The sequence below is a fragment of the Anas acuta genome, chromosome 1 (genome assembly GCF_963932015.1).
Source record: "Anas acuta chromosome 1, bAnaAcu1.1, whole genome shotgun sequence".
NCBI classification, from domain to species: Eukaryota; Metazoa; Chordata; class Aves; order Anseriformes; family Anatidae; genus Anas; species Anas acuta.
This window is the reverse complement of record NC_088979.1, coordinates 74,635,950-74,660,304: the sequence shown is the minus strand read 5'-3', so window position 1 is coordinate 74,660,304 and position 24,355 is coordinate 74,635,950. Positions and strand designations below refer to the sequence as shown.

Sequence of the window (24,355 nt, the reverse complement as noted above, 5' to 3'; positions counted from 1 at the left end):
CCTTTAGCTTAATAAATAAATAAATAAATAAATAAATAAATAAATTACATGTGGTACTACATTGGTTGTCTTGCTACAGTCAAGATAAAGGAGAGCTACAGTGTTTCCTGATCTGGGAAATGTGTTATCAAAAATTTAAACCAAAGCTGACATGGTTGACTTTTGGTAAACTTATGTCCCATTTAATCAATTTTTTTATTCACTTCAAGGCTGTTCATTATCTTTCCTTGTTAATTTATTTTAAATATTGTGTAATATTTAAATGTAATTAATAGGCTTTCAGTTTATGAATCACTACTCATGCGTATTGATCTCTTAAATACAGAGGTTACCTTTGTTTTCTTCCTGGTAAATCTAGACAGGAAGTGTTAGGAAAGGTAGACTGAAAGGAGACTTCAATCAGTTCTCCACCAGTCTTACTCGATGAAATGCTTTCCTAGCTCTTAGATCACTTAACACTTGCCTGAGCCTTAACACAAGGGAATTGGAGTCAGGATTGTTACTAATGTTGTGACACAACATACTTCTCTAAGAGAACTGTCGGGTGAATTCTGTTTGAACCTACTAGGATGATCAGATATATTCTTAAAAAATAAATAAATAAAATAATAATATTCATGTATTTTATATTTGTTTTTCAGAATAATGGGTCACTTGCTTGGTGCCAGAATCATAAACAATGTTCAAAGGTATGTTCCTTTTTTTTTTTTTCTCCCCCCTATCTCATTTATAAAGTTATCTTGTTGCTCTCATATTGTCTGTAATTGAAGCACTTTTCATATTAAACTGTTTTCAGAATCACCTATTTATATTTTATTTGCAAATCTCAACCTGTAATGAAATATCCAAAATTAGAACCAGGTGATTTACTCTTTCAAGACAAAGGAATCATGTCTGAGGATAAGCATTAAGTGTATTTAAACCAATGTAATTTTGTGGTTATCAGCAAATTTAAACCACCTGAAATCTGGTTTATCATTTCTGTTTCAGTGTTTTTGAACATGAGAGTAAAATTGTCAATCACTTCAAAATATATACTCGATAGCACTGGGGTATTCCAGCATTCAGCTTTTCTTTCAGTTTGGGTATTGAATTTTTAGCATGACACTGAATTTCTTTGAAGTGACTCTTGATACAAATTGCAATGGGTTCACTGTTGCTCTAACCTATCCCGGCACTTTAATCTGGAAAGTTTAAAGGGTAGGTGAGCTAATAGTCAACTGATAGTGCAAGAATCTTTCTATGGTGTCTGCATAGATGCAGCAATGATTTGGGAGCTTTTCTGTGTTGGAGTGGAATTACACGTTCTAGGACATGACCGTTCATAAATGTAATGGAAGATGAGATGCATGTATTCACTGACTTGGAAATTCACCTGAAAATAGTGAAGTTTTCTCTAATATTTTTGCCTACCTTCTGAAACTGTATTTCTACAATAATTTAGGCTTTTTATCCAATAATTATTCTATGAAGGGTGTATTTCAAGTGGGATTAAAACTGAGTAGCATTATAGTGTATTGTTTTCTTAATGTAATCTATGTAAATATTGATGCTAACTCCTGATTTTTTAACATGACAATTTCTTCTTTATATTTAATAAGTGAGATTACTGGTTCACTGATAAGTGAATCTAGCTTCCGTTGCAGTGAGTGGGATTGGAAAAAGACCAATTTATTATTGACTGTTCCATTGCAGGAAAACAAAACAGAGCTGACCAGTTTTGTCAGTATTAAAAACTGGGTATAGCAGCATCGGTAAAAGAAGAGAGTGGAATGATTCCTATTAGTTCTGCTGCACTGCTAAGAATTGTGCCTCTGCAATGAAATCATATTGTTCTTGATGAAGGGGTGCTGAGAATTTGTTTAATCATAAGGAAAATGTAGATGTCTTGACCCGTACTGTTGTAATTTTCTTTTTCTTTTTATTTTTTTCTTTCCTTTTTCTTTTTTTTCTTTTCTATTTGCTTATCAAGGCTGCCATGATATTTTTTCTTAAAGTTTTTTCAATGGTTTGTGCCTGACTAACAAGGAACAAGTCATACAAGAAAAGTTGTCCAGCTTTTAAAGTAAGGTTGAAATTATATGAACACCTCTCTGAGTCACTCCCAAGTTTGTAGAATCCACATAAAATGGATGAAAGGGTATTGTGATTTTAAGGGTTACCTTTATTATATTAGTCTCTTAAAATCAGTGTGTGAATGATACAAATTAGTATTATTTTATAACACAAAATGTAATGAATCTTTAAGTTTTAAATTACTTAAGGTAACATGACTATGAAGTATATATTATGTTTTCTTTCTGAGAAAGATAATACATTTTGCTTAAGTAAGCAGCTTTGCCTTCTTTATAAAAAGAAATATAAACTTAGTCAAAATGTTAGCAGAGCTGAACATTAGCAGAACTAGGGAAAATATGCTTAAGGTAAGATTTGATCTTGTGTGTTCTGCAATGCAAAATAAAACAAGTGTGTTACATAACTGAAACATTCAAAGACATGTAGAAGATGGAGTTAACCTTCTAAAAATGCAAATTCCTTTCATTGCTTCTCAGCACCTGAGTGAAAAGATTTTATGTGATTGTGATTTTGCTAAATATCTCAGATGATGTTTTTTTAAAGGATTCTCACAGTGTCCAGCCTTATTTTGTGCTGGTGGTGTTTACTGACACAGTTTTTTAAGACGATTTGTGGTAAGGTGCAGGTGACAGCAGACATCCAGTTATTTTGTTATCAGAGGGGGTCTGAAACATAGAAGCACTGCTTGCTTGCACAAGTATTTGCATGTAGCTGGTACAACGCTAAAAGGTGATGTAGTTAATTTAGTAACTTTTCAATGATTTTATTCTTTCATGAAAATATTTGTAATTTTTAGAGTAGGCTCATCTTTTTACTTGTAACATAACCAACCACGTTTTTTTAGATTTTTTTTTTTTTTTTCATTCTAAGGACAAATGATACAGCCTGTAGAAGTAGAATTCCTGGGAGAAAATTATCATTGTAAAACATCCAGTAGAGGGCTTTTGCATGTGATTTTTCTTCATTGCAGTCACCTTTGATATGTGTTTTGGTTTCAGTTTGCCTAGGCCTGAACTGGCAAAAAGCTGTTCCAAATCTTTCCCACTATTGTCTGTGAGAAAGACCAGTCTGGCATACAATTCTTTAGAAATGTTGTGAACACACTTATGTACATAGAACGACTGGGAAAGATATTGCAATACTCACGTACTATGCAAATGATTTTTTTATTTTTTTTTTTTTTGTCATGGAATTCTGTGGCCTTTATATTTAAGGACATTTCTGGAGTAGCAGATTGCTGTTGATAAGGTATTATTCAAGTTCATTTTGTCAGTGAAGTACCTCTAAAGTTATTTCAAGCAATTATATCATTGCCTTCTAATACAAGTGTAGTCAACAACCATTAGTTTGAAGACGAATACCTTTGAGAGCCACTAATTCAAAGAGATGCAAATCTAATGAACTAAAATGGTTGTTGCTCTCACAGGAACAGTTGTAGATTGCTACCTACATCCCAACAGGATATTTTTGTTGTTTTAATGGAGCAAGTCACAAAACTGTGACTTTGAGCACCAAAATATGCACCAATAATTTTATATGTAATTTAATAAGATCTCTCCAGTCTACTTTACAAGGTAAAACTCAAGAGAGCTTTTGGATGCATGCCCTGTTTTGACATTAGATGGGTAATTTCAATATGCTAAATATATTCTTTTATAGTTAGGACTATTATATGTTCATTAAATAAATTGTCATTTTTGGTTGCAGTAGTTGATTTATTCACTGTCGTCATGCACTCCTGCATCTTTCCTTGTACAGACTTCAGTGGAAGACTGAGGGCTTTCTTGGGATCTTACCAATTCCCCAGTTGGCTTCTACTGCCAATATGAGTATTGAGTTAAATGTGACAACTGTAGACTTGGCCTTTGCACTATAGTAGATGAAGTTTGTCATGAACTCATTTGGAAATAAATTTGAAATCATAGTTATTTTGTCTAACTTTGTTTGCAGTTCTACTGTTCTGTTTGATAATATGGTCTTCATATTATTGCATAGTTTGTCTTTCTCTTTTTTCATGTTTAACTCTTTTTTTATTCTGTTCGCTCGTCTCACTGCAACTTTATGGTGGTGTATACAAACCAAAAAATACACTTTGGAGTTGAAGTTTATTTTAAGGTTTACATGTTTTTCTACAGCTTTATCTGGAAGGAAAGTGTTTGGTATGGTTGGTTAAAATTAAAATAGAATTAAAATAATGCTTGAGAATTGCTATATATACAAGCTAATGTATTGTATATGACAAACATCCACATGTTCTGTTTGTACATTGATAAATCAGTGAATATTAATCTAGTAATCTAGTAACTATCAGGTCATGAAACTTTTTTGTTGTTGTTGTTTTAATCTCTTAGTACCTAATTTAATAACAAATATTTTAAGCATGAAGGTCAGTCTTGAAAACTTAATGGGCCTTTTTTCTTTTTTCTTTTTTCTTTTTTTTTTTTTTCCTGGGGATATCAGAGCTTTTGGATTGCTATTGCCTGGTATATAACTTGCTTTATGTTCTGAGGTTCTATTCAGATGTTATAATGAATATTAAAATTTATGATTTTTTTTTTATAGTTCACTTTGTTCACTGGTAGATTACGGGCAGCCTGTCAGACTTGCTGAGTATTGTGAAGATGGGCTTATTAGCAACATCATTAGAAACTGGAGCTGCAAAGTGTGAGAGACAAAGGGAGAGCAAAGCAAAATGAAGCAAAAGGTCTGGGCTGGGCTCGATATGTCTTTGCACACATTCATTGGATCAGGATCTGTATTTCAGTTATCCCCACTCATTTTGGGACACCACATGGATAAAAAGCTTGTTTAGGAAGAGAATGAGACAAGTAGACATGCCTTTATTTTCTTCCACGTGCACAACTAGATAAAAACCCAGTAGGAATCTGAGTTGGAAACCAGTAAGAATCCAGTAAGAATCTGGTAGGTTAATATACCTTTGCAAATTTGACTTGAGTGTTGCATTGTAGCAGAATGCATAAGTTTCATATTGCAATTAAAAATATTTTCTTGGCTGTTACCACCAAAAAAAAAAAGTCAACAAAACAAAAATAAGTAAAATAATATTTTGACATGGATTACCTGTCATATAGAAATAAAACCTACTTTGGTCTCGTTCTGTTCCTCCTTTCTCCTTCCTGTTAGTCATATTTTCTCTGATATTTCATTAACATGATAATCTATTCTGTTATTGCATTTTAAAGAATTCAAACTTGCTTCCAACACAGCTATTCAATTAAATTTGATACAATTTGCAACCCTCAGTTGTACTGGAAAAGTTTCTTCTAATTGACAGCATTTGGAAAAACACTTTTTATATTATTTTTTTTCCCTGGGTTTAATGGCAGCCACTGGAGAGAAAAAGGTAGGACAGTTTAGTGTTTGAAATCCCATTGGCTGAATATGCGGTGTCTGAAATAGAATAAAGCAGTCTGCAAGGACAATTCAGATACTGCAAGGATAACATTTTTGCACTGGAGGCTTGCTCTTTTTGTACAAGATCCATAAACTCTTTTATGTTGTGTTTTGAGTTCTCCCACTAAACTCACATTTACTATGGAATTTAACCTTCAAATCTTTACATAATTCTTGTTTTAAAATTTTCCTTAACCTTTCTTCTGAAAATCCTTGTGGTCTTTTGCACCTTCTCTCCACTAGTGTCACTGTTTTGTATGGCCATCTGCCCATTTCTTACAGGTCTATCATAGAATCAACCTGTTTAGGTTGGAATGGACTCTTGAGGTTTTTCTAGTGCAACCTCTGTGCTCGAGAAGTGTCAGCTAGAGCCAGTTGTTCAGTCCAGCCAGGCTGTGAGCATCTCCACAGACAGACCACAACCTCTTGGCAGTCTGTTCCAGTATTTGACCACTCTCACAACAATTTTTTTCTTACCTTCAGGTTATATTTTGTGTTTTATAACTTGTGTCCATTGCCTCTTGTCTGGTCAGTGGGCACTACTGAGAAAAGTGGGTATGTCTTCTTCATTCAACCCCGTTAAGTATTTTTACCCATGAATAATGACCTTCATTTTTGCCAGGCTGAACTGTCCCAGCACTCTCAGCCTCTCTACATATGGTGGATGCTCCAGTCCCTTAATCATATTTGTGGCCCTGTTTTCTTCTTTCTTACTTCTGCTTTCTAAGCCCCAAATGACTCCTGTCTGCTGTCATTCACAAGACCCCTTCCTGTGCTTAAATCCCAATATATTCTGTCATTTTATTAACAGTGAGTATTGCTAAACTATATGCAATCACTGTTACTGTTCTGTCCTTGCTAGTCTGCTTTTACATCGTGAGCTCCATAAGCACAGAAGCCATTCTTCTCAAGTGCTTGGAAGTGCTGAGCACATAACAGGTGCTTCCCTATAAAAACAGCAATGAGTCAAATGCTAGTGAGAATAACATGAAATGACAAAGTGTTCTACATTGACGCTGGTTTAGTGAAAAATGTATTTTGGCCCGGGGTGGGGTGGGGGCAGAATGACCGGGAAAGACATATTAAAAGACTTCATGAAGTAGAGATTTTTTTTTTTTTTTTTTTTTCAGCAACTGAACCAGCAGGCATAATTTAGAGCTGCATGTGCAGTGGCATTTACAAGGACTATAGATAAATGGGGATCATCATAATGCTCTGTGAATTGCAATACAGCTTTCTTGTTCCCAGCAGTCAAGGCAGTGGTCCCTGATTGATTGATTCTGCAGGAAGGCTGAAAGGCTATTTTTGAGTTTTCAGGACTGAGAGGAGAATGTGAAAATAAAGATAAATAAGTTTACAAATGCTGCAGCCAAATAAATATACTTTTTCAAAAAGACAACCTTGATCTCTTTTTAGAATAAGGCACACTCCTGAATCCAGTCTGTGAGCAATTGTTCCAGGCTTCCAACTGAGCTCTTTCCAAAGATAATGCAGGTGGAAAGATGAGTTAATGGTTTAAACAATTAGAGATTTGATGCACTCTTCCATCTGTCAAAGCCCACTGAAATGAAAGCTTGCAGTTTTAATTTGTGCCTCCAGCATCTAACTCAGTCTGAAATGGTGTCAGTGATTTGCCCTGCCCACAGTACTGTCATTCTTATGGTAAGCGCTCTGTGCTCACATGCTGGGAGACTTTTATCAAACATATTAGTGTGCATTTGAGAGATCATTAGCCTGAAGTAGCTGGAACATTCCAGGTTTATGAGCCTGGAAACTCACATCTCTGCTGGAAAGTATGTTGAGCCACTCTTATTTACACAAGAAAGCTACAGAAAGATAGGGATAGCTGTAAAATTTAAGAGGAGTAGTGGTTCTTGGTATTGTCAGTCAATCATGATTTAAGTACTAGCCATGAGAAGTGAGATAATAGCTGTTTTGATTTTTGGAAAAAGAAAAAAAAATAATGAAAATTTCCATCTTGATCTGTTAGACAGTATTTTTCTTTCATCTACTAAAAGATAGGATAAAACCATTTAATAGAAACAGAGGAATTTCTCAGATCGTTGGTATGCTGAATAGATAAAATAAACCTAAGCAGATATGAATTAAGAAGGCAGTTGTTTTGCCTATTCCTTGCATTCCTGTGGATGATTTGATTTTATTATTATATTCATATATAGAAAGGTAGAGGGTGCAACAAAGGTAGACAACAATAGTAGTTACATGATTAAAGCTAAAGTAGCTAAGAAATAGTTCAACTGAAGTTTCTGGACATTTTTGTTAGTGAAAATAGAAGAAAGCTTTGTGATTCAGTGTTTATGTTTATACAAACGCATTAGTGTATAAATGTGCTAGGAATCCCTTTGTTCATTAAGGGTCTTGAAAACTGACAAATGAACAGAGTTAAAATCCAAAGAATGCTTACAGTGCTTTCTAATCCTCAGATCTGTTGCTCTATATTTGTAAATATTAAGCTTTATTTTTTAAGTATCGAAAAAGCAGTTTTTTTTGTTTGTTTGTTTTTTAAGTATCAGAAAAACATGGGGTGTTAAAACAAAGAGAAACGAAGAAAGTTCATATTCTTCACAATTGCCATGTTGAGTCAAGTTGGTCATCTTTCCATTCTCATATGCTGTTACCAAGTAGACAGGTAAACTTGCAGGTTTAGAATAACTTGCTGTTAGAAAAACGTACTTAATCCCTGTTACTTATTGTTGGGTGGAACTGTGAAATATGAAGACGTGTCCTAGACACTAGTTTTGGTTTCTCAGCTTTTACTGTTCATTGTTCACTGTTCAACTTACACTATTTTTGTCTTGAAGAGTACATCTCTGGGACTCATGGAAGGTGTTGTGTTGGCCTTCACTCTGAATGGTTCTTTTGATAAGTTTCTGTTGGTATGACAAATAGCTAGAATTTAGTTCTTTTAATTTTTCTTCTGGCAAAAGCTAATCACCACTGCTAGAACCCTTACGATAGGTCCCTACCTATACTGTAAAGGATCATGCTGGTTGTCTGTTGCTGAACAGCAGTTTTTCATTGATTTTGAATTCTGCTGAGTTTCTCATTGAGTTTCTCAATGGGTTTCTCATTGATCTTCATCACAGTTACACAGAAAAGGATGGCAGTTTTGGAGCTTGCTTTTCTGGCTAGTTGTGGTGTCTGGTCCACTTGCTAACGTAGGTAAGCAAGTCTGTTTATTATGTTGCTTGAAATTTGAACTATAGAATACTGAGAAAGATGAGCCAATGCTGTGCATAACCTGCCAAAGATTAAGTGGCCCTCTTTCATGGAGAAAGGATACAAAATTGTCATTAGCAGCTGAATTGTGCGGCTTTGAGGATAATAGCATAGGAGTCTCAACTCTGATCTCAAAAATGCATATGTTGGCTTTAGACCTTAGTCTTCATACTCACTCTATACTAAATACAAAAATACACTTCAGCTAAGGAGAGAAATGTGTGCTTGGGCACGCACACACACATACACGACAGATATTTATTGAGTCTGGCATTCTGAAGCACTAAATGCTTCTTTAACTTAGCTTTTTCTGCTTCAGTGAACTCTGCTCAGAATCCAGGGATATTCAGACTGCAGAACCCTTTGTTTAGAGGTATTTGAGCACAAAAATAATCCCTTCCTAGAAACTTTTGAAATAGCAACTGAGCTATGCAGCCTAATCAACTGTAAATCTTTGCCATCTAGCAAGCAGTTGATTAAGTAACATCTAGCAGAAGGCCAATCATCACTGGAGCAATACTGGTCAGACACTAAAGACAGACAGTACTACTGAGACTAAGACAAATGAGCAGTAAATCTGCTTTAGAGCAAGCAACAGATTTTTGTTATATCCTTTTATATCTTTAGAGTTTTCTCAGGTCTCTCACCACCCAGTTTGCTCAAACATTGTATGTATTTTTTCCTCATCTTTCAATAATTTTGCAGTCGGTATGCAAAGGGAAATATGTAACATACAACTGTATTTGAGATTTTGATTTCCCAAATACAATTTTAGTTCCTTAAGCTCAGCTGCATGAATGCCACTCTGGAATTTTAATAGCTCACATAAGTCAGAGAATCTGTACAAAATTTATAACTTTGCAGTTGAGATAAGAATCTTAATTTTGTCTTATTAAATTACATTTCATTAACGTAATTAATTCCTGATGCAAAACTGGCTGTAATAATCTGTTTAAATGTATGCTTCTTTTCTCTTCTTGTGGGAGACAACTGCAGAGTTAAATCAAATATAGCTCTAGTTAAGTGACAAAGACAAAATGTACTTGCATTGACCTGTAATGTAGTAATAAAATATATTCAAGCAACTGTAAAGGGACAGAGCCTGAAAACCATGCGTGTCTCCATCTTAAACTTGACTTTGATATCAGTTTTGCTTGATTAGAACAGGGCCTTATCCAAAACCCACTGGGGTAAGGAATACTGACTTTAAACAATCTTTATATCCATCAATAAGGCAAGATTGTGTTTTTTCAAGTGACTAACCTTGGAGTTCCTCCATTACCATAATATTGGAGGAGATATAAAAATGTGTTTAACTGGTTGAGGATACTGTGCTGAGAGGAAGCCAACTGTCTTTGAGGCACACAGTCAAGGAGGTAAAAGCCCTTACAATTCAAGCATTGAGTTGTAAGGAGTGCATTGAAATGGAAGTGGGAACTATGGCTGTTTTCCACTTCTGAGTTCCTGCATATAATTGGGAAACTGTCTGAACACAGAAGCATAGTCTGTCTTGAAACAGAACTTACAGGTTATATTTTGTACACCCAGTGTGATATTTAATCAGGCATTAAAGAGTTAATTGCCTTTTAACACTGTGTGTCTAGTAGAATAACTTCTTATGCTCAACAAACAAAAATGTTTCTGAGAGAATATGGTGTCAAAGAGCTGTTCTTGTGCCATAGATGTTAAGCAGATATCCTCACTGATTTTCATTGGAGATTTCTGCCTAAAATCTGTTCAGGTTATAGTGTCAGGTTAATTGATCAGAAAGTTTTTTTTTTTTTTTTTTTTTTAATCAATTCTTCTGTAATAATCTTGCTTATTCAGTGAATTACAGATATGCAATTTGATTTTTGTTGATCCAAATGTTTTTAGCTATTTCAATAGCCTGAAGAATTTAAACACATAGAGGCACCATAGAACTGTACAGACAGAAATCCCCAGAAGTGAGATGCTGGCAGAAAGCAGCCGCAGGAGAATGCTTAGGCTTGTTTTACAATACTGTAACCTTTCTGAAGTTAGATATGTATCTGAATAAGGTATAGAGGCTACTATGCACAGTCTAATTTAAAATTGGTTTGCATCCTCATTTTACACAAGGTGAAGAATACACAAGCAATTAACTAAAACTGAAAATCATATCCATATTTCTTTCATATTGATACATATGAATATTAAATGAATATTACATATATGAAGACGTATTTGGAGCTCATTTTCAGCATAAGTTCCTCATGCAGGACTAGCAGCAGGATGCGCTATATGGAAATGAAAGAAGACAAAGGATAACTGTTAAGCCTTTTGGGTACTGGTACATACAGGCATAAAAGGGATTTACTTTTTCAGGAAGGTGTTTTCGGCTTTTGTGTTTAGGAATGAAAAATTTCCATAATGAATTCTGGAAAGGTGTTTTTGCTCTGGAGTATAAACCAGTCATTTTGGAGTTATGAACAAAGGTATTTACTCTAGAATAACTGATGTTGTTCTGGCTTTAAGATGTAAAACCCATGGACTCCACCAAATGTTAGAGTTTGCAGCCTCTGATTTTGGATAAGGAAAACAGGTATCTATGTTTTTCTCGCAGAGAGGTGATGTTATTGTTGTATGGCTATATATGAATAAATCCAAAATATGTTAAGTACCCACAATGAATTAAGGCTTGGGCAGGAAAAAATAAAAATAAGTTACAACACTTGGGATTTGAACTGATACTTTGAGGATACTAGTGATTTTCCAGAGCTGGAAATCCAGAATCAATTTTTAAAGACATTTATTCTTAGGAATGAAATATCTCCTATTATGATTTATGTGAAACCTTTATCTATGTTTTAACTGAATTTTTAACTCATTTGGGATAGAAATACATTTATTTGCTCTACATAAATATGAACATCCTCTTAGCCCTTGGAAACATGGCTAACAACCAAGATGGTGTATAAACTTGTTACTTTAGCATTGCTTATACCTTGTGCCTGCTTGGAGCAGACTTTATCATCAAGTGGATTCTGATGTGCTGCTCTTTGTAATTCCTTCAGTTTGGCCTGAGAATACTATTCGGAAAGGCTGGTTTGTGCAGCCCTTGTTAGGAGGAGTACTAACCATGCTTGCTTCTGGGTGGCATGAGTGCTCAGGGGAGGTATGGTCAGACCCAGCAGGCAGAGATCAGTCTGGCTACACTTGTTAATTTTTGTTTGGATCTGGACCATATTGCTGAGTGATATCTGAGGGTCTCATTATTCACTCACTGGGTGGCAGGAATAATGGACTATGAGCATGGGAGGGAATCAGAGTTTTCTGGGTGAGATTTTTGTAAGGTTAGGTGTTGCTGCCATAAAGAAGCACTGAGCCAGTAAGAGCTGACAAGTAACTATTTTAATCAATGACAACATTACCAAACCTGTCTTGGAAGATCATCAGCTGAACAAATACTTTTTAAAGAGCTGCTGGTGTCTCAGAGAAAACCTCCAACAGCTTTCTACTGGAGATCTCTTCTACCCATATTTTATTTAAGGTTCTACTTTCCTACTATTGTTTATCATTGAAGGTATCTGCATGACAGAAGTATTGTGTTTCTTTAGAGTCCAGCTGTTTCTGCTACAAGATTTGCTCATCCGAAGTCGTCATTCACTTAGTATTGTCATGTATAACTATTACAAAAATTACGATCTTTCTTTTTTGGTGGGGTCATGATACAGAAAATAATCACCCTTTAATTGCTCATTTTCTTCAACAGATGAATTAAATCTTTCAGTTTCATAACTGAATATTTTAAAATTAATCTATAGTTATATAATACATTTGAATAACAAATTAGGTATTTAAAAAAAGAAGAGAGAACTGGTTGGTTTCATTCTGGTCTTGTTTTCTGCTTTTAATTTTTGCCTTAACATTAAATAAACTGAAACCAGGAGAACTAAAATATAATTTTATTGTGTGGAAATGTTGTTATTATTGTTGTTGTTAAAGGATAATAGTGGTGTATAAAATCACAGTGTTCATTCAAAGTAATATCTGGCTTTAAGGGAAATCATCTGATTTTCATGTTTCCTAGATTTAATAAGGGCTTTAAAGTATTGCAGAAAGAATAATTTAATTCCTTAAATGGCAAGTAAGTAGGTCATCAGCATCTTCAGGGAAAGGCTTATTTGTCTTTGTTATTTCTGGATTCACCATTCTGCAAATTCATTTTATAACATACTTGGAAGTAGTTATTGGTAAGGAAGTAGGTATATCTATGTGTTTTTTGTTTTTTTTTGAAGATGTCCTTTTAGTTGTTATCCAGGTGACATTGACAGTAAAATAGATTTGCAAATACTATTCATATTCATTAATGTTTTTAATCACTAAAACAGGAAGACTGATTGAAACAAATTCAGCTCTTATTCTTTTTACTATTCCAACGGTAGGAAGATTGTCAGCTGTGATACTGATTTAGTTCGCATTATTAGAGCGTATAACATGCTTATTGGCTACTTAAACTTGTACTTTTGGCAGATTATACCAAAACGTTTAAGACATTTATGGTATTCTATAAAAGTAATGGTGAGAGGACAGCATGGCAGTGAAGGGGCAGTGAACAGGCAGCATCTTAGTGTAGGCAGATCAACATGCACATCTATGCAGAAAACAAAATCTCCAATTTGTTAGAAAATGAGCTGCGGTTTTTCTTTACTAAATTTACCTTTTATTCAAAAAATAAGTTCAACATGGAAAAAAAAATTATATCACAATAATTGGAAGGTTTTTTTTTTCCTTCCTGAGTTGTCATGGTTTTCTGAGTAGATCAGTGCAATTCGAGCAGATGCTTGTGTGGCAACTGTGTTTTGTGTTTGCACAGAAACTTACTTGCTTGATCTTTTGATTCAGAGTGACATTTTAACTGCATTACAGTTTGTTTGTTTGTTTTCCTGGGGAAAGGTTGAAATACCTCAATACAGTTGTACTTTTTATTGTAGTTTTATCAAATAGTGAATTTAGGGGAAAGCTCTTGAATATGTTTTATAGGGCTGTCATAGAAAGCTAGTGCATTTTTTCTTTATTACTAACATTTGTTAGGTGATGACAAGTTATCAAACAGTACAGAGCTGTTTAACACCTTTGAAGAAGACAATAAAGAGAATAGTGACACTTGCTTAACAAGAAACACAACGTGTTTTGGGAAATCTGTCATTGAGAAGACAGGCCTGTAAAGATGTCAGGCCTATTTTGACCTTTCTGCCCCTTGTTTGTGTTCTACTGTTTCAGCTTTGCAAATGTCTCCACATTTGGTACTTGACTTGAAAGTAAACATCATATAACCTGGAAGTGATATGAATACATTTGAAAAATGTAGGCAAAAATGGTTTCTGTAATGTCTGCAATTGCATTTCAAAACACTGACTACACTTTCTGTTTATGGCTCCAGAATATTATTAAAGAAAGTCAAAATATTTTTCCTATTTAAATAAATTATATATGTAGTTATTTTGGGGTGGTCTGTCAAAGTGGTTAATGTCCGAGTACTACTGATGCATAGTTCTGTGTGCCTACAGTAATCCAAGCTCCTCTATAATGATGTATGACATGCAGTTTGCATGCTCTGTGCTATATTTTATCAACATTTTGCTAGCATGATATTCTGACCTTGTCTGATTGGTGATCTCATTTACTGTGAATGTTGCAAGAACAGTAAACAAAGCCTGGAAGAATTGTCAAGCTGCCAAGTTGTATTGTTCTGTATCTTTTCAAGACAATGCCACAAAAATTTATCTGTCTTGACACCTTTGTCTCTTGTATTAAAAAAGCCTTAACCAACTTATCTTTAGTTTTGTGGCCTACCAACTAAAAATGCCACATCGTATAAAGAGAACAGGTGGAAAGGCTTTTAAGAAAAAGCCTCAGGGTGATGGAATAAGTTAGAAAAAAATAACAGTAACTGAATTGTATAAGGGATTCTGAAATTGATGAGATTGCATGTTAAGAAGAGTGTATGAAACATTTAAGAAACACTTCTGTGTTATAATTTATAAACTACTATGAATAAAACTGCGTAAACATGTTGTAGAAATATATTCAGTAGGAGCATACTTTTTTCTTGCATGGATCCAGCAGCCATTTACAAATGTTAGTGAGTTCAGTAATCCTGTAACAGTTTTGTTTTATTGTGTTTTCCTTTCTCCTCCTTTCACTCCCTTAAGAAACCTATAAAAGAGAAATGTTCCACTCTGTTCCAACTGTAGGAGGGTTTTGCGTCTCACTCCTTAGGCTCTTTGGAAAATCTGAACCTAAATCTGTGCATAATTTACTTTAAATTGAATATTGGGCTTTTTAAATTGGATTATTTAAATTTGCCTCATTTTAGAGTTTTATGTATGAAAGATAAGCACAGGATATAGAATTCACATCTTGATAATGTGGCTGTACTTTAATCTAATTGCTTAAGCTTGCTTTTGTAACTACTTTTGCTTTTAATGGAAGCTGTTGTTGACAGTATGCATAATGAATCGATATTTATGAACAATGAGAACTTCAAAAGTGAAGGAAGTATATAACAAAGTGGCTGCCAGAGTAAAAGTATGATTATAGCATAGTTTTGCTGGGATTTGGGTGTAAGGTCTCTATAATTTATTTATAAGAAAGTTAATCATCTTCTAGTTGAACAGTTAAACACTGAGGACATCTCGTTTGCGTCGTCTTGTGCCTCAGCCAATTGACAGAATATAAGCTTCTGTACCCATCCCTCCCAGCACTTTCAAAGCACAGTGAAGCTTATTATAAATGAATGACTCATACATAGGGTGGAACAAATGCACCATTGGTAGCCTACAGAGATAATAACACTGACCTCCGGTCATTTTACAAGAGAACTCTCTCGTGTAGGTCGACTTCCCACTGCTTTAAACCCAACCAAAATAGCCTATTCACAGGGAAATGGATTGACAGATTAGAGATTTATATGCACAAATATAGGCATTAGCAGCCTGGTCTCTGCACTTCAGGACATGAGAGGTAGTTTAAATGATCTGGCCACTAAAACCAATGGGACATTTTTCTGTAAAGAAGTGGGTTTGTAAGCTTCCTTTGGACTTCCTGAAATATGTAGGGCAAACATAAAGGTTCAATCTTGAAGTGTGTGTTTATGCAAGACTCCCAGTAATGTGAAGATGTTCAGAAATAAGGCTTATGATAGAACTGATATCTCATAGTTGATGTTAGGTCTAACTGAAAGAAGACGAACTTTGAGTTCTAAGTCAACATAAGCTTAAATATGCATTGCTTGTTTTCTCCCTTTTAATATATGTGTACACACAAAATGAGTAAGTAAGAATACATAATTTTGTAAAATTACAGATTTTAACATTTTTCAAATACTATCTATTTTTGGATGATCTTGATATATGAAATTTAAGCTTTAAAATATGGAAGTAATAAACACACTAATTTAATTTTTTACTGGACAAAGTATCAATTATGTCATATAATTTCATCTTCCAGTATTAATGTTCATGTAACACAGTTTGTCAATTGATCTAGTCTACCCAGTGTGTAGTAGGAAGAAATTTTATTTGTGCCTGTTTGCGGAAAGAAATGTGTTCTTCTGCCTATTTTAACAAAAGGTTATATTGAGAGGAATGATTTCAGAGCAGATGACAAATTACTGAAAAGACATTTTTATTGTAGAATAGCATTCTCTCACTGAGGAAAGAAAAACAAAGAAAGAGCAAGAGAGAGCAGGGAGGAGGGAGAGGGGGGAGAAACTTTCCCCCTTGCATTCTCTAACACTAATTTAAGGAAAAACACATGAAAGACATTTTTTCTTCTTCTTCTTTTGCTGGATGAGAATCTTAACAGGATCTTTTTTTTTTTTTTTTTTTTTTTTCTCGACCTCTTAATACAGAATTCTATGATGTCAGGTCCGATCTAACAAAAAGTTTTTTTTAAAAATTATTGTTCCAATTATGTTCTACCTGCAGAAAGCAGACAAATAAGTCACTAATATTTGATTTATAGAGAATGAAGTAGTAGAAATGTGTTGGAAATTTATGTGAAAGAAAATCACAAAATTACAAATGGGGAGCTTCAATGCACGTATAGCAGCCTCACTCTATGTGTCATATAAGACTTTATGACTAGGTCTTATAATGTAAGATACTGTGATATATTTTCAAGATGTTAATTATCTTAAGCTGTTTGGATATCATCATCTTCTACTGAAAGCACTAAACATGCTCCTTGTTTAACTGTTCTTACACTGTGAACTTTTTCATTTTCTTATTAACTGAGAAAATCATTCTTGTTGATTAGAAATACAGTATGTACCTATATATCTCTACACATTTGAAAATAATTCTTATTCTCACTGAAGCAGATGAATTGATGTTGGCAGTGACATTCAATTACCTGGCTCAGGAGGCTTTTTTGAGATCTGAATCCAGAGATCTTGGTCACTCCTCCCACAAGACAAATACAGCATAGGAACTTCCAGGGGCTTTTCTTACTTTGTACCAAAACAAATCTTCATTGAAAATCAAGACACTGCAGTGATACAAGGTCTTTTTCCAGCAATAACTGCCTTCAAGTGGAAGAATTTGCAATTGGGCTGCAACCTTACAGTGATTTTCTGTTTGGAAGTTGCAGGAGGTAGCTGAGAAATTAGCTTTCATTCTTTTCAGCTGGCTAATGATGGAGGTTTTCAATAAACCACATTGGGTAGAGAATGTCAATTTTTATACATAACTCATATTTTCATAGTTGTGTTTTCACACATCTGGGATTTTAAAAAATAACATGAAGAAACTTCTATCTGGGGAAGGTAAAACATTTTTACTTATTTTTATTTCTGCTGCATTATCTAAGTAAAACAGTATCTGCCTATATAGAAATGCATAATTCTCAGATATGCTCATTTCTCTTTCTTTTTAAATTCCACTTGCTTAAACTCTGTTTTTAAAGGTCTGTGTACTTGAAAAGCCTTTTGATTCAATTATGTGGATAAGGCTTAACCTTTGTAATGACTTTTGCTAACATTTACAAGATTATGCCTTTGTTAGAGGGAGTTGGCATGAAAAGGCAGAAAAAAAGCACAAGCATATGGCATCTTCTGTTTCCAGATGTCCTGCACATCTTCTCACCTCAGCTTTTAGCTTCTATCCTGAAACATGATTTCCTTGGGAGAGCTTATCTGACTTCCCTTGGATGCAGTAGTCCATTCATATAAGTTCATTCACATCCTTTACTCTAAAGAAATAATTTATTTGAAAGATGAATTTTACATGGATCTAAATGCAGTTTGAACATATTACATCTGAATCTATTATTGGTTTTGCTGCTTCACAAAAACTTACTTTTACACATGCAAGAAACACAGGTTGTGCCATCCTGAGAAAATTTGGCTTCAGACAGATGCTGAAATGTGTTTGGGACTGCAGTCTGCCTGTGAGGTTCTGAAATGGTGAAGATGAGCTGTTCTTGGTGAATACTCTAGTTCCTGTGGCCTATTTCTCTGTGTTTCTTTTTTATGGTTGACATCCAATTATACTGAGAGACAGTTATCCTGATTTTCATTTTTTTGTTTGCAGTACATGTTTTTATAAAGTATGGCTAGGCAAGCTTAGGTTTGAAAGGGTTGCTCTTGAACATAATCAGTCTTCCAAAAATATTAATGACCATCAGGATATTTTGAGAGACTTCTTATTAGGCATTTAAAAAGAGACTGTTCAGTGAGAAATTCTAATGGAAAACTAGAAAGCTGTTAAATGACATTGGAAATCATCCATCATAAGTATCTCCACTTGGGCCCCAATTTAGAGACACTTGTACGTGCTTTATTTATTATGTTTTTCAGATAAAATCTAGTTCCCAAGGAAATCAGTGTAATTTTGTTCTTAAGTGTCAGTGTGCGAAGAACATCACTGATATTACTAGAAATGGGAGTGCTGTTAAGGAAGAGAGTGTAATTCTGAAGCTGAACAGTGGTGCCCTACTTAATGACAGTTTATGCAGTTTCAGGATTTGCTTTTGCTTGTTGATGCAGATATCTTTACAGATGATTACAGCCTGAGTTCCTAGAGCCTATAGAGTGCTATCTACAAGAATGTCTAAATAAAATGTCTATTTGCTTCTACTGTAAACCCTGTCTTACTGAAGGATTTTGTCTGCCCAAAATACTGGGACCATACTAAACTTCATGCCAATATTTATAGTATGGTTTAGATTTCTATTAGTGACTGATATGTCTAGTTAGACTGAAATCACTAATAATAATAATAAAATACCAAATCCCAATGTTTTCTTGTCTTTTTGTTCAGTAGCTAGTTCACATCCAAAAGTTCATGCTCAAGTAGCGCTCAAGCGTACTCACACTGAAGCATACCTAAAGCATGCACTTGACCAGCCCTTAAAATGCAGCAGTCATGTAGATTATTATGATAGTATCATTTAATATGTCTCTAGTGGATTTTTTATTCAGAAGGCTATGGTGAAATAAATACTCTGTGAAGGCTGAGCATAATGGTAATTGCCTTAGTACTATGGTGCAGTCATCACGGGAAAGTTGTCAGGCCACAGACTTTTCTTACAGAGCTTTTGTGCGTATAGCTATATTGCATTCTGATGTAACCAGAACATGCGTGTCCTGTGGTACTACGAATGAATATATAACTGCACCCTTCTCTCTATGAATAGGTATAGATCCTGAGCAACCTGCTCTAGCAGACTCTGCTTTGAACAGAATAGGTTGGACTAACTGATCTCCAGAGTTCATTTCCAACTTCAGCTATTCTGTAATATTGATAGAGTTATCATCATGAAGTAACATAGCCAGAAAAAATAAGACCACTGCTTTGCTTGTAATATGTGCATCCTTGGGACAATGCATTTCTTACCAGCCAAACCAGGTGTTTTAAGGTGTAAAATTGAAAAGGGGAGATAAGAAACATGAAATACAAAGGGAAGAGTTGGCATATACTGTCTTCATTATCCAACATAAAATTGTCAATTTCCTTTGAAATGCAGATTTTGTTTAAAAGAGGGAAGAGAAAAGCAGCAGCATTCAATTCACGTTCAGGTTGATGTGATTTTCTTTTTTTTTTTTTTTTTTTTTCCATGGATCGGATAAATTGTCTTGGAGGAGGGGTGTGTGCTAATTTTAGGCTTGCTCAGGCTGCCTCTTGAGCTGCAAGAAAGTATCATTGCTTAATTTTAGCAGTCTTCATTGCTGAGGAGTATTGGAGCTAGTGCTCATGGTTATTTGGTCACTTGCATCTATATGGTCAGTTTACAGTTATTTGGTCAGGTGCAGCTGACTTTATTCTAAAGGAAGATACTGCTTGTACTTTTTATGTTATGCACAATTATGTGAGGAGTACCACAAAAATAATAAATTGTGCCAAACTGAGTGGTGATAATTGACATCAACTGACACCAAATAGATTACACCAGTGTTTAATTTGGGACATTAGTTAAGAGGGCTAAATTGTTCGTTTGTTTGTTTTGTTTTATGTTCACTCTTATTGATGGACAGAGTGGGAAGTGATGTTGCTCTGAGTTACTGGATGAGAAATGAATGCCCCTTCTCTTCTCTCCTTTAGAGCTGGTAACTTACCTTCATCCTTTCTGCTCTTATTTTTTTCTCAAGTTTATTTAATTGGGCTTTCTCACTGTGAGCATTCATTTATCCATAGTTCAGAGTTTAGATCAGTGTGTTGCTAACTAGCTAAGTTCTCTGTTTGCTTCTATTTGAAAAGTGGATAATACTTCCACGAGAGTATTTTTTTTGTTTGTTTTTTGATGCGTCATGGGTTCTCTGCACACCTAATGATCTGAATCACTCTGGTGAATTACATTGAGCATACGTGTGTGTACATATGTATGCGTATGTATGTACACTACTGTAACTAGCACTTAGATGATGACAGGTTTGAAGGTTGAAGTGGCTCTCTGGATCCTGTCCAGGGAGTCACTGTCTCATTTATGCTGATTACCATTTTCCAGTACACCTGAAACTTTCCTGATCTTATTAATAAAGAATAAAATGCAATTGTAGTATAACCTGCTGCATTTTTGAAGCTGTATTTTTCCTTTGTCATTTTGATGAGTGTAGACTTTCATAATAGAAAAAAACAACAACAACAAAAATTTCAGCTCTGGCTGAAGTCACTCTAATAAATAAGAACAAATTAAAGACACAATACATATGTTTCCTTTAAGCTGTGCTACAGATTCTGATTTGTGTACTATGCTTTTTCTGGTTCTTACAGTACCACTGAAGAGATTATTGTCCCCAGTTGTTTATCACTTTTTCCCTCTCAGCAGTATCCCTGTGATTACTGCTTCCCCACTCTGCTAATCCAGCAAGCACATGATAGCCTGCTTCAGTCAAAACAAGTTAAGCTGGACAGATTTAAATATATTTATATATTTTATATTTATATATTTAAATATATATTTATATATTTATTTTGCTAGCCAGCCTCATTTTGACAGGAAAGAAATCACAGATTAACCTTTGTGAGGAAATCTTAGGGTTTGATATTCTTAGGTATATAAAAGGAGTACAAAAGAAGACAAAGGTGGGATACGGTGATTGTCACAACAAAATATGAACGAGGTACTTAAAGCTTGGGGAACCCATGCTGTTATCCAAGGATAGAAAGGGATTTTAAATGGTTAATTGTTTATGGATGAATGTAACTCAGGCAAAAATAAGATTATTTTGATTTATCTGGACTTGAGAAACACATGGCCATATTGTAGATATACTTTAAGGAGTCTTAGCAAATTCTGTGTCCTCTCCTCTAATGTCCCCATCTGTAAAATAAAATTGTATTTACCTCTCATGGAGTTTATTGGAAGTAGTTTTCTGGCATTAGTAAAGTGTATAGATATCACTAGAGTCATTCTTGTACTAAAAATAATAATATTCTATAAGTTTGGCATTGCATATATGGATTTATCTAAGAACTGACATGGTTACTGGGATGAAAAATATAATGATAATTATATATAATTAAAATTTGTATATATATTATATAATATATATATAATTAAAATTAATAAATAATTTAATGATATAATAACTTTTGAAATGAAAATTCTACTCATCTCCTATGTCTGTCTTGGTAGAAATAAATATTTCAGTGAATATAGGAAATATTTGCTGCCCAATGTCTTTGTGAGTTTTCTGCACCTATTTAAATCTAAGTATGATTATTTTATGTAAATCAGCAATGATGGATGGGGAAGAAAGAAATACGAAATACAAGTACATAACATATTAGCAGAATAGCAACCAAGGCAGCTTGTGCAGAGGGAAGGCTTGCTTTCCTATGAAATTTTAGTTCTAATTTGATATCACTTTTTATTCAACTAAGAACAGGATAGGGATTTTATTTATTTATTTTAGGATATTCCTTTTAAAATCTAAAACCTTAGGTACAGACTACTACATAAAACAAGTGTCATTAATTTATAATAGACATGGAGTACAAATAAGAGTTAATGTTTTGTGGATACAATATTTAAAAACGAAAAGAACAGAATTAAAAACAGATCAAAAAACTATATGATCCTCTATTTGTATAATGAGACACTGGGATAACTTATTAGACAGACATACAGACATAAAATTATCTACTCTTTTAGGTTGGAAAAGACCTCTGAGATCATAAAGACCAACCATCAATGTAGTATTGTCAAGTCTGCCACTAAACATGTTCTTAAATGTAACATCTACATGTCTTTTAAATACCTCCAGCAATGGCAGCTCAACCACTTCCCTAGGCTGTCTGTTCCTATGCTTCACAACCCTTTCAGTGAATAAATTATACTTAATATCTGACCTAAACCTTCACTGGCACAAATTGAGGCCATTTCCTCTTGTCCTATTGCTTGTTGCTTGGGAGACCAACCCCACCTCACTACACCCTCCTTTGAGGTAGTTGTAGAGAATGATAATCATCTAGGTTGGAAAAGACCTTCAAGATCACCAAGTCCAACCATCAACATGACCTACTGAATCCCATCATTAAACCATGTCCCCTCTGTGCCACATCCACGTCTCTTAAATACTTCCAGGCATGGGGACTCCACCGTTTCCCTGGACAGCCCATTCAAATGTTTGACCATCTTCTCCAAGAAAAAATTAATGTCCAATATAGACCTCCCCTGGCACAACTTAGGGCTGTTTCTTCACATCCTATCACTTGTCACCTGAGAAAAGAGGCCAACACCTTTGTCTCTGCACCTTCCTTTCAGGTAGTTCTAGAGAGTGATGAGGTCTCCCACCAGCGTCCTTTGCTCCATACTAAACAACCTCAGATCCCCCTGCCTCTCCTCATTCGTCTTGTTTTCTAATCTTTTCACCAGCTTTGTTGCTCTTCTCTGCACTTGCTTGGGGAACTCAGTATCCTTCTTGTAGTGAGGGACTCCAAACTGAACACAGTACTTGAGGTTCATTCTCGCTGGTGCTGAGTACAGGGGGACAATCACTTCCCGAGTCCTGCTGGCCACACTATTCCTGATGCAAGCCAGGATGCTGTTGTCCTTCTTGGCTCCCAGGGCACACTGCTGGATCCTGTGGGGTTCCTGGTCAATAGGGTGCTTGGATAATGCCACTGAATTCAATAATCATTTTTTTTATGCTACCTAATCTCAGTACAACAAAGGAAGAGTTGTGCTACATACCACATCAATGAAAAGACACTCATGCTCTAGCATAGAAATCATGACCCCTTTTCACAGGTTGATCTACTTATAACTATGTGTTGTCTACACTTATTTGTGCTAAACAGGAAAATTATTAAACTAGGAAAATTATTATACTGTAGTAGTACAGATGGCTTTGACAAATTGAAAGCTTTATTGGAATATCTTTGGAATAATCAATGTCTCATAATGTATGTGTTCCCTTTGGCTATGCTTACATTTTGGACTAATTCTGTTCTTCTTCATTTCTTTTGTATGATAACTGATACCATGATAAGTTGATAGGTGTGAAATAATTCTGCCATACTTTGGCTCTCTATTTTCAGCATAAATAAATATTCATAGATAAAGAGCTTGATTCTTGTTACATATCAGAAGTGTCTCCAATTGATTCTTCTAAATTAGAGTCCTCCAAAGAATGGTGATGAAATATTTTAACTTTATTAATATATACTGGCCTGTCATGAACATGTACTTTGTTGGTTTCAGTAAACTTCTACATGGTGTAATGTCCTGTAATAGGATTTGGTGTGATGGAGCAGGAAATAATGAATAAATAATTGTTCTGCATAGTGTTTTAACTATTCCTTGAAACCTCTATTTAACTCTCAGCTGTCTTACTTGGCACAATTTGGTCTTTCCAGAAATGTTCAGAAGTTATTAGACAGTGTTAGCATTGCCCAGGTGGGTTAGCGTGCAGCATCACGAAATGTGTGTCCTGAAGAAAAAAAGAAAGGGGGTACATGAAATCTAGAATCCCAAATCAACATAATTAATAAACATAAATTAATAGTGGCAAATTTTAATATGAGGTTTCATCAACTAAGGAGGATAAACTCTGAACATGCGTCCTTTTTTGGAGTCTCTAGTGAGGGGCAGATAGCCAGTGTAAGGGAGGTAGAGCAACCAAATCCCACAACAGCTCTCAGTTTGGCACATGGCA

General features: G+C 34.8%; 1 protein-coding gene across 5 annotated transcripts in view; it reads left to right on the top strand.

The window, feature by feature from the left end:
* ANOS1 (anosmin 1) overlaps positions 1-24,355 on the top strand; it is a 140,083-nt gene that overhangs the window by 25,983 nt on the left and 89,745 nt on the right. For all 5 annotated transcript variants that reach the window (XM_068682457.1, XM_068682471.1, XM_068682479.1 and 2 more), the window contains exon 2: positions 642-689. In XM_068682457.1, the coding sequence (XP_068538558.1) occupies positions 642-689 (48 nt within the window). The remainder of the gene's footprint in view (positions 1-641; positions 690-24,355) is intronic.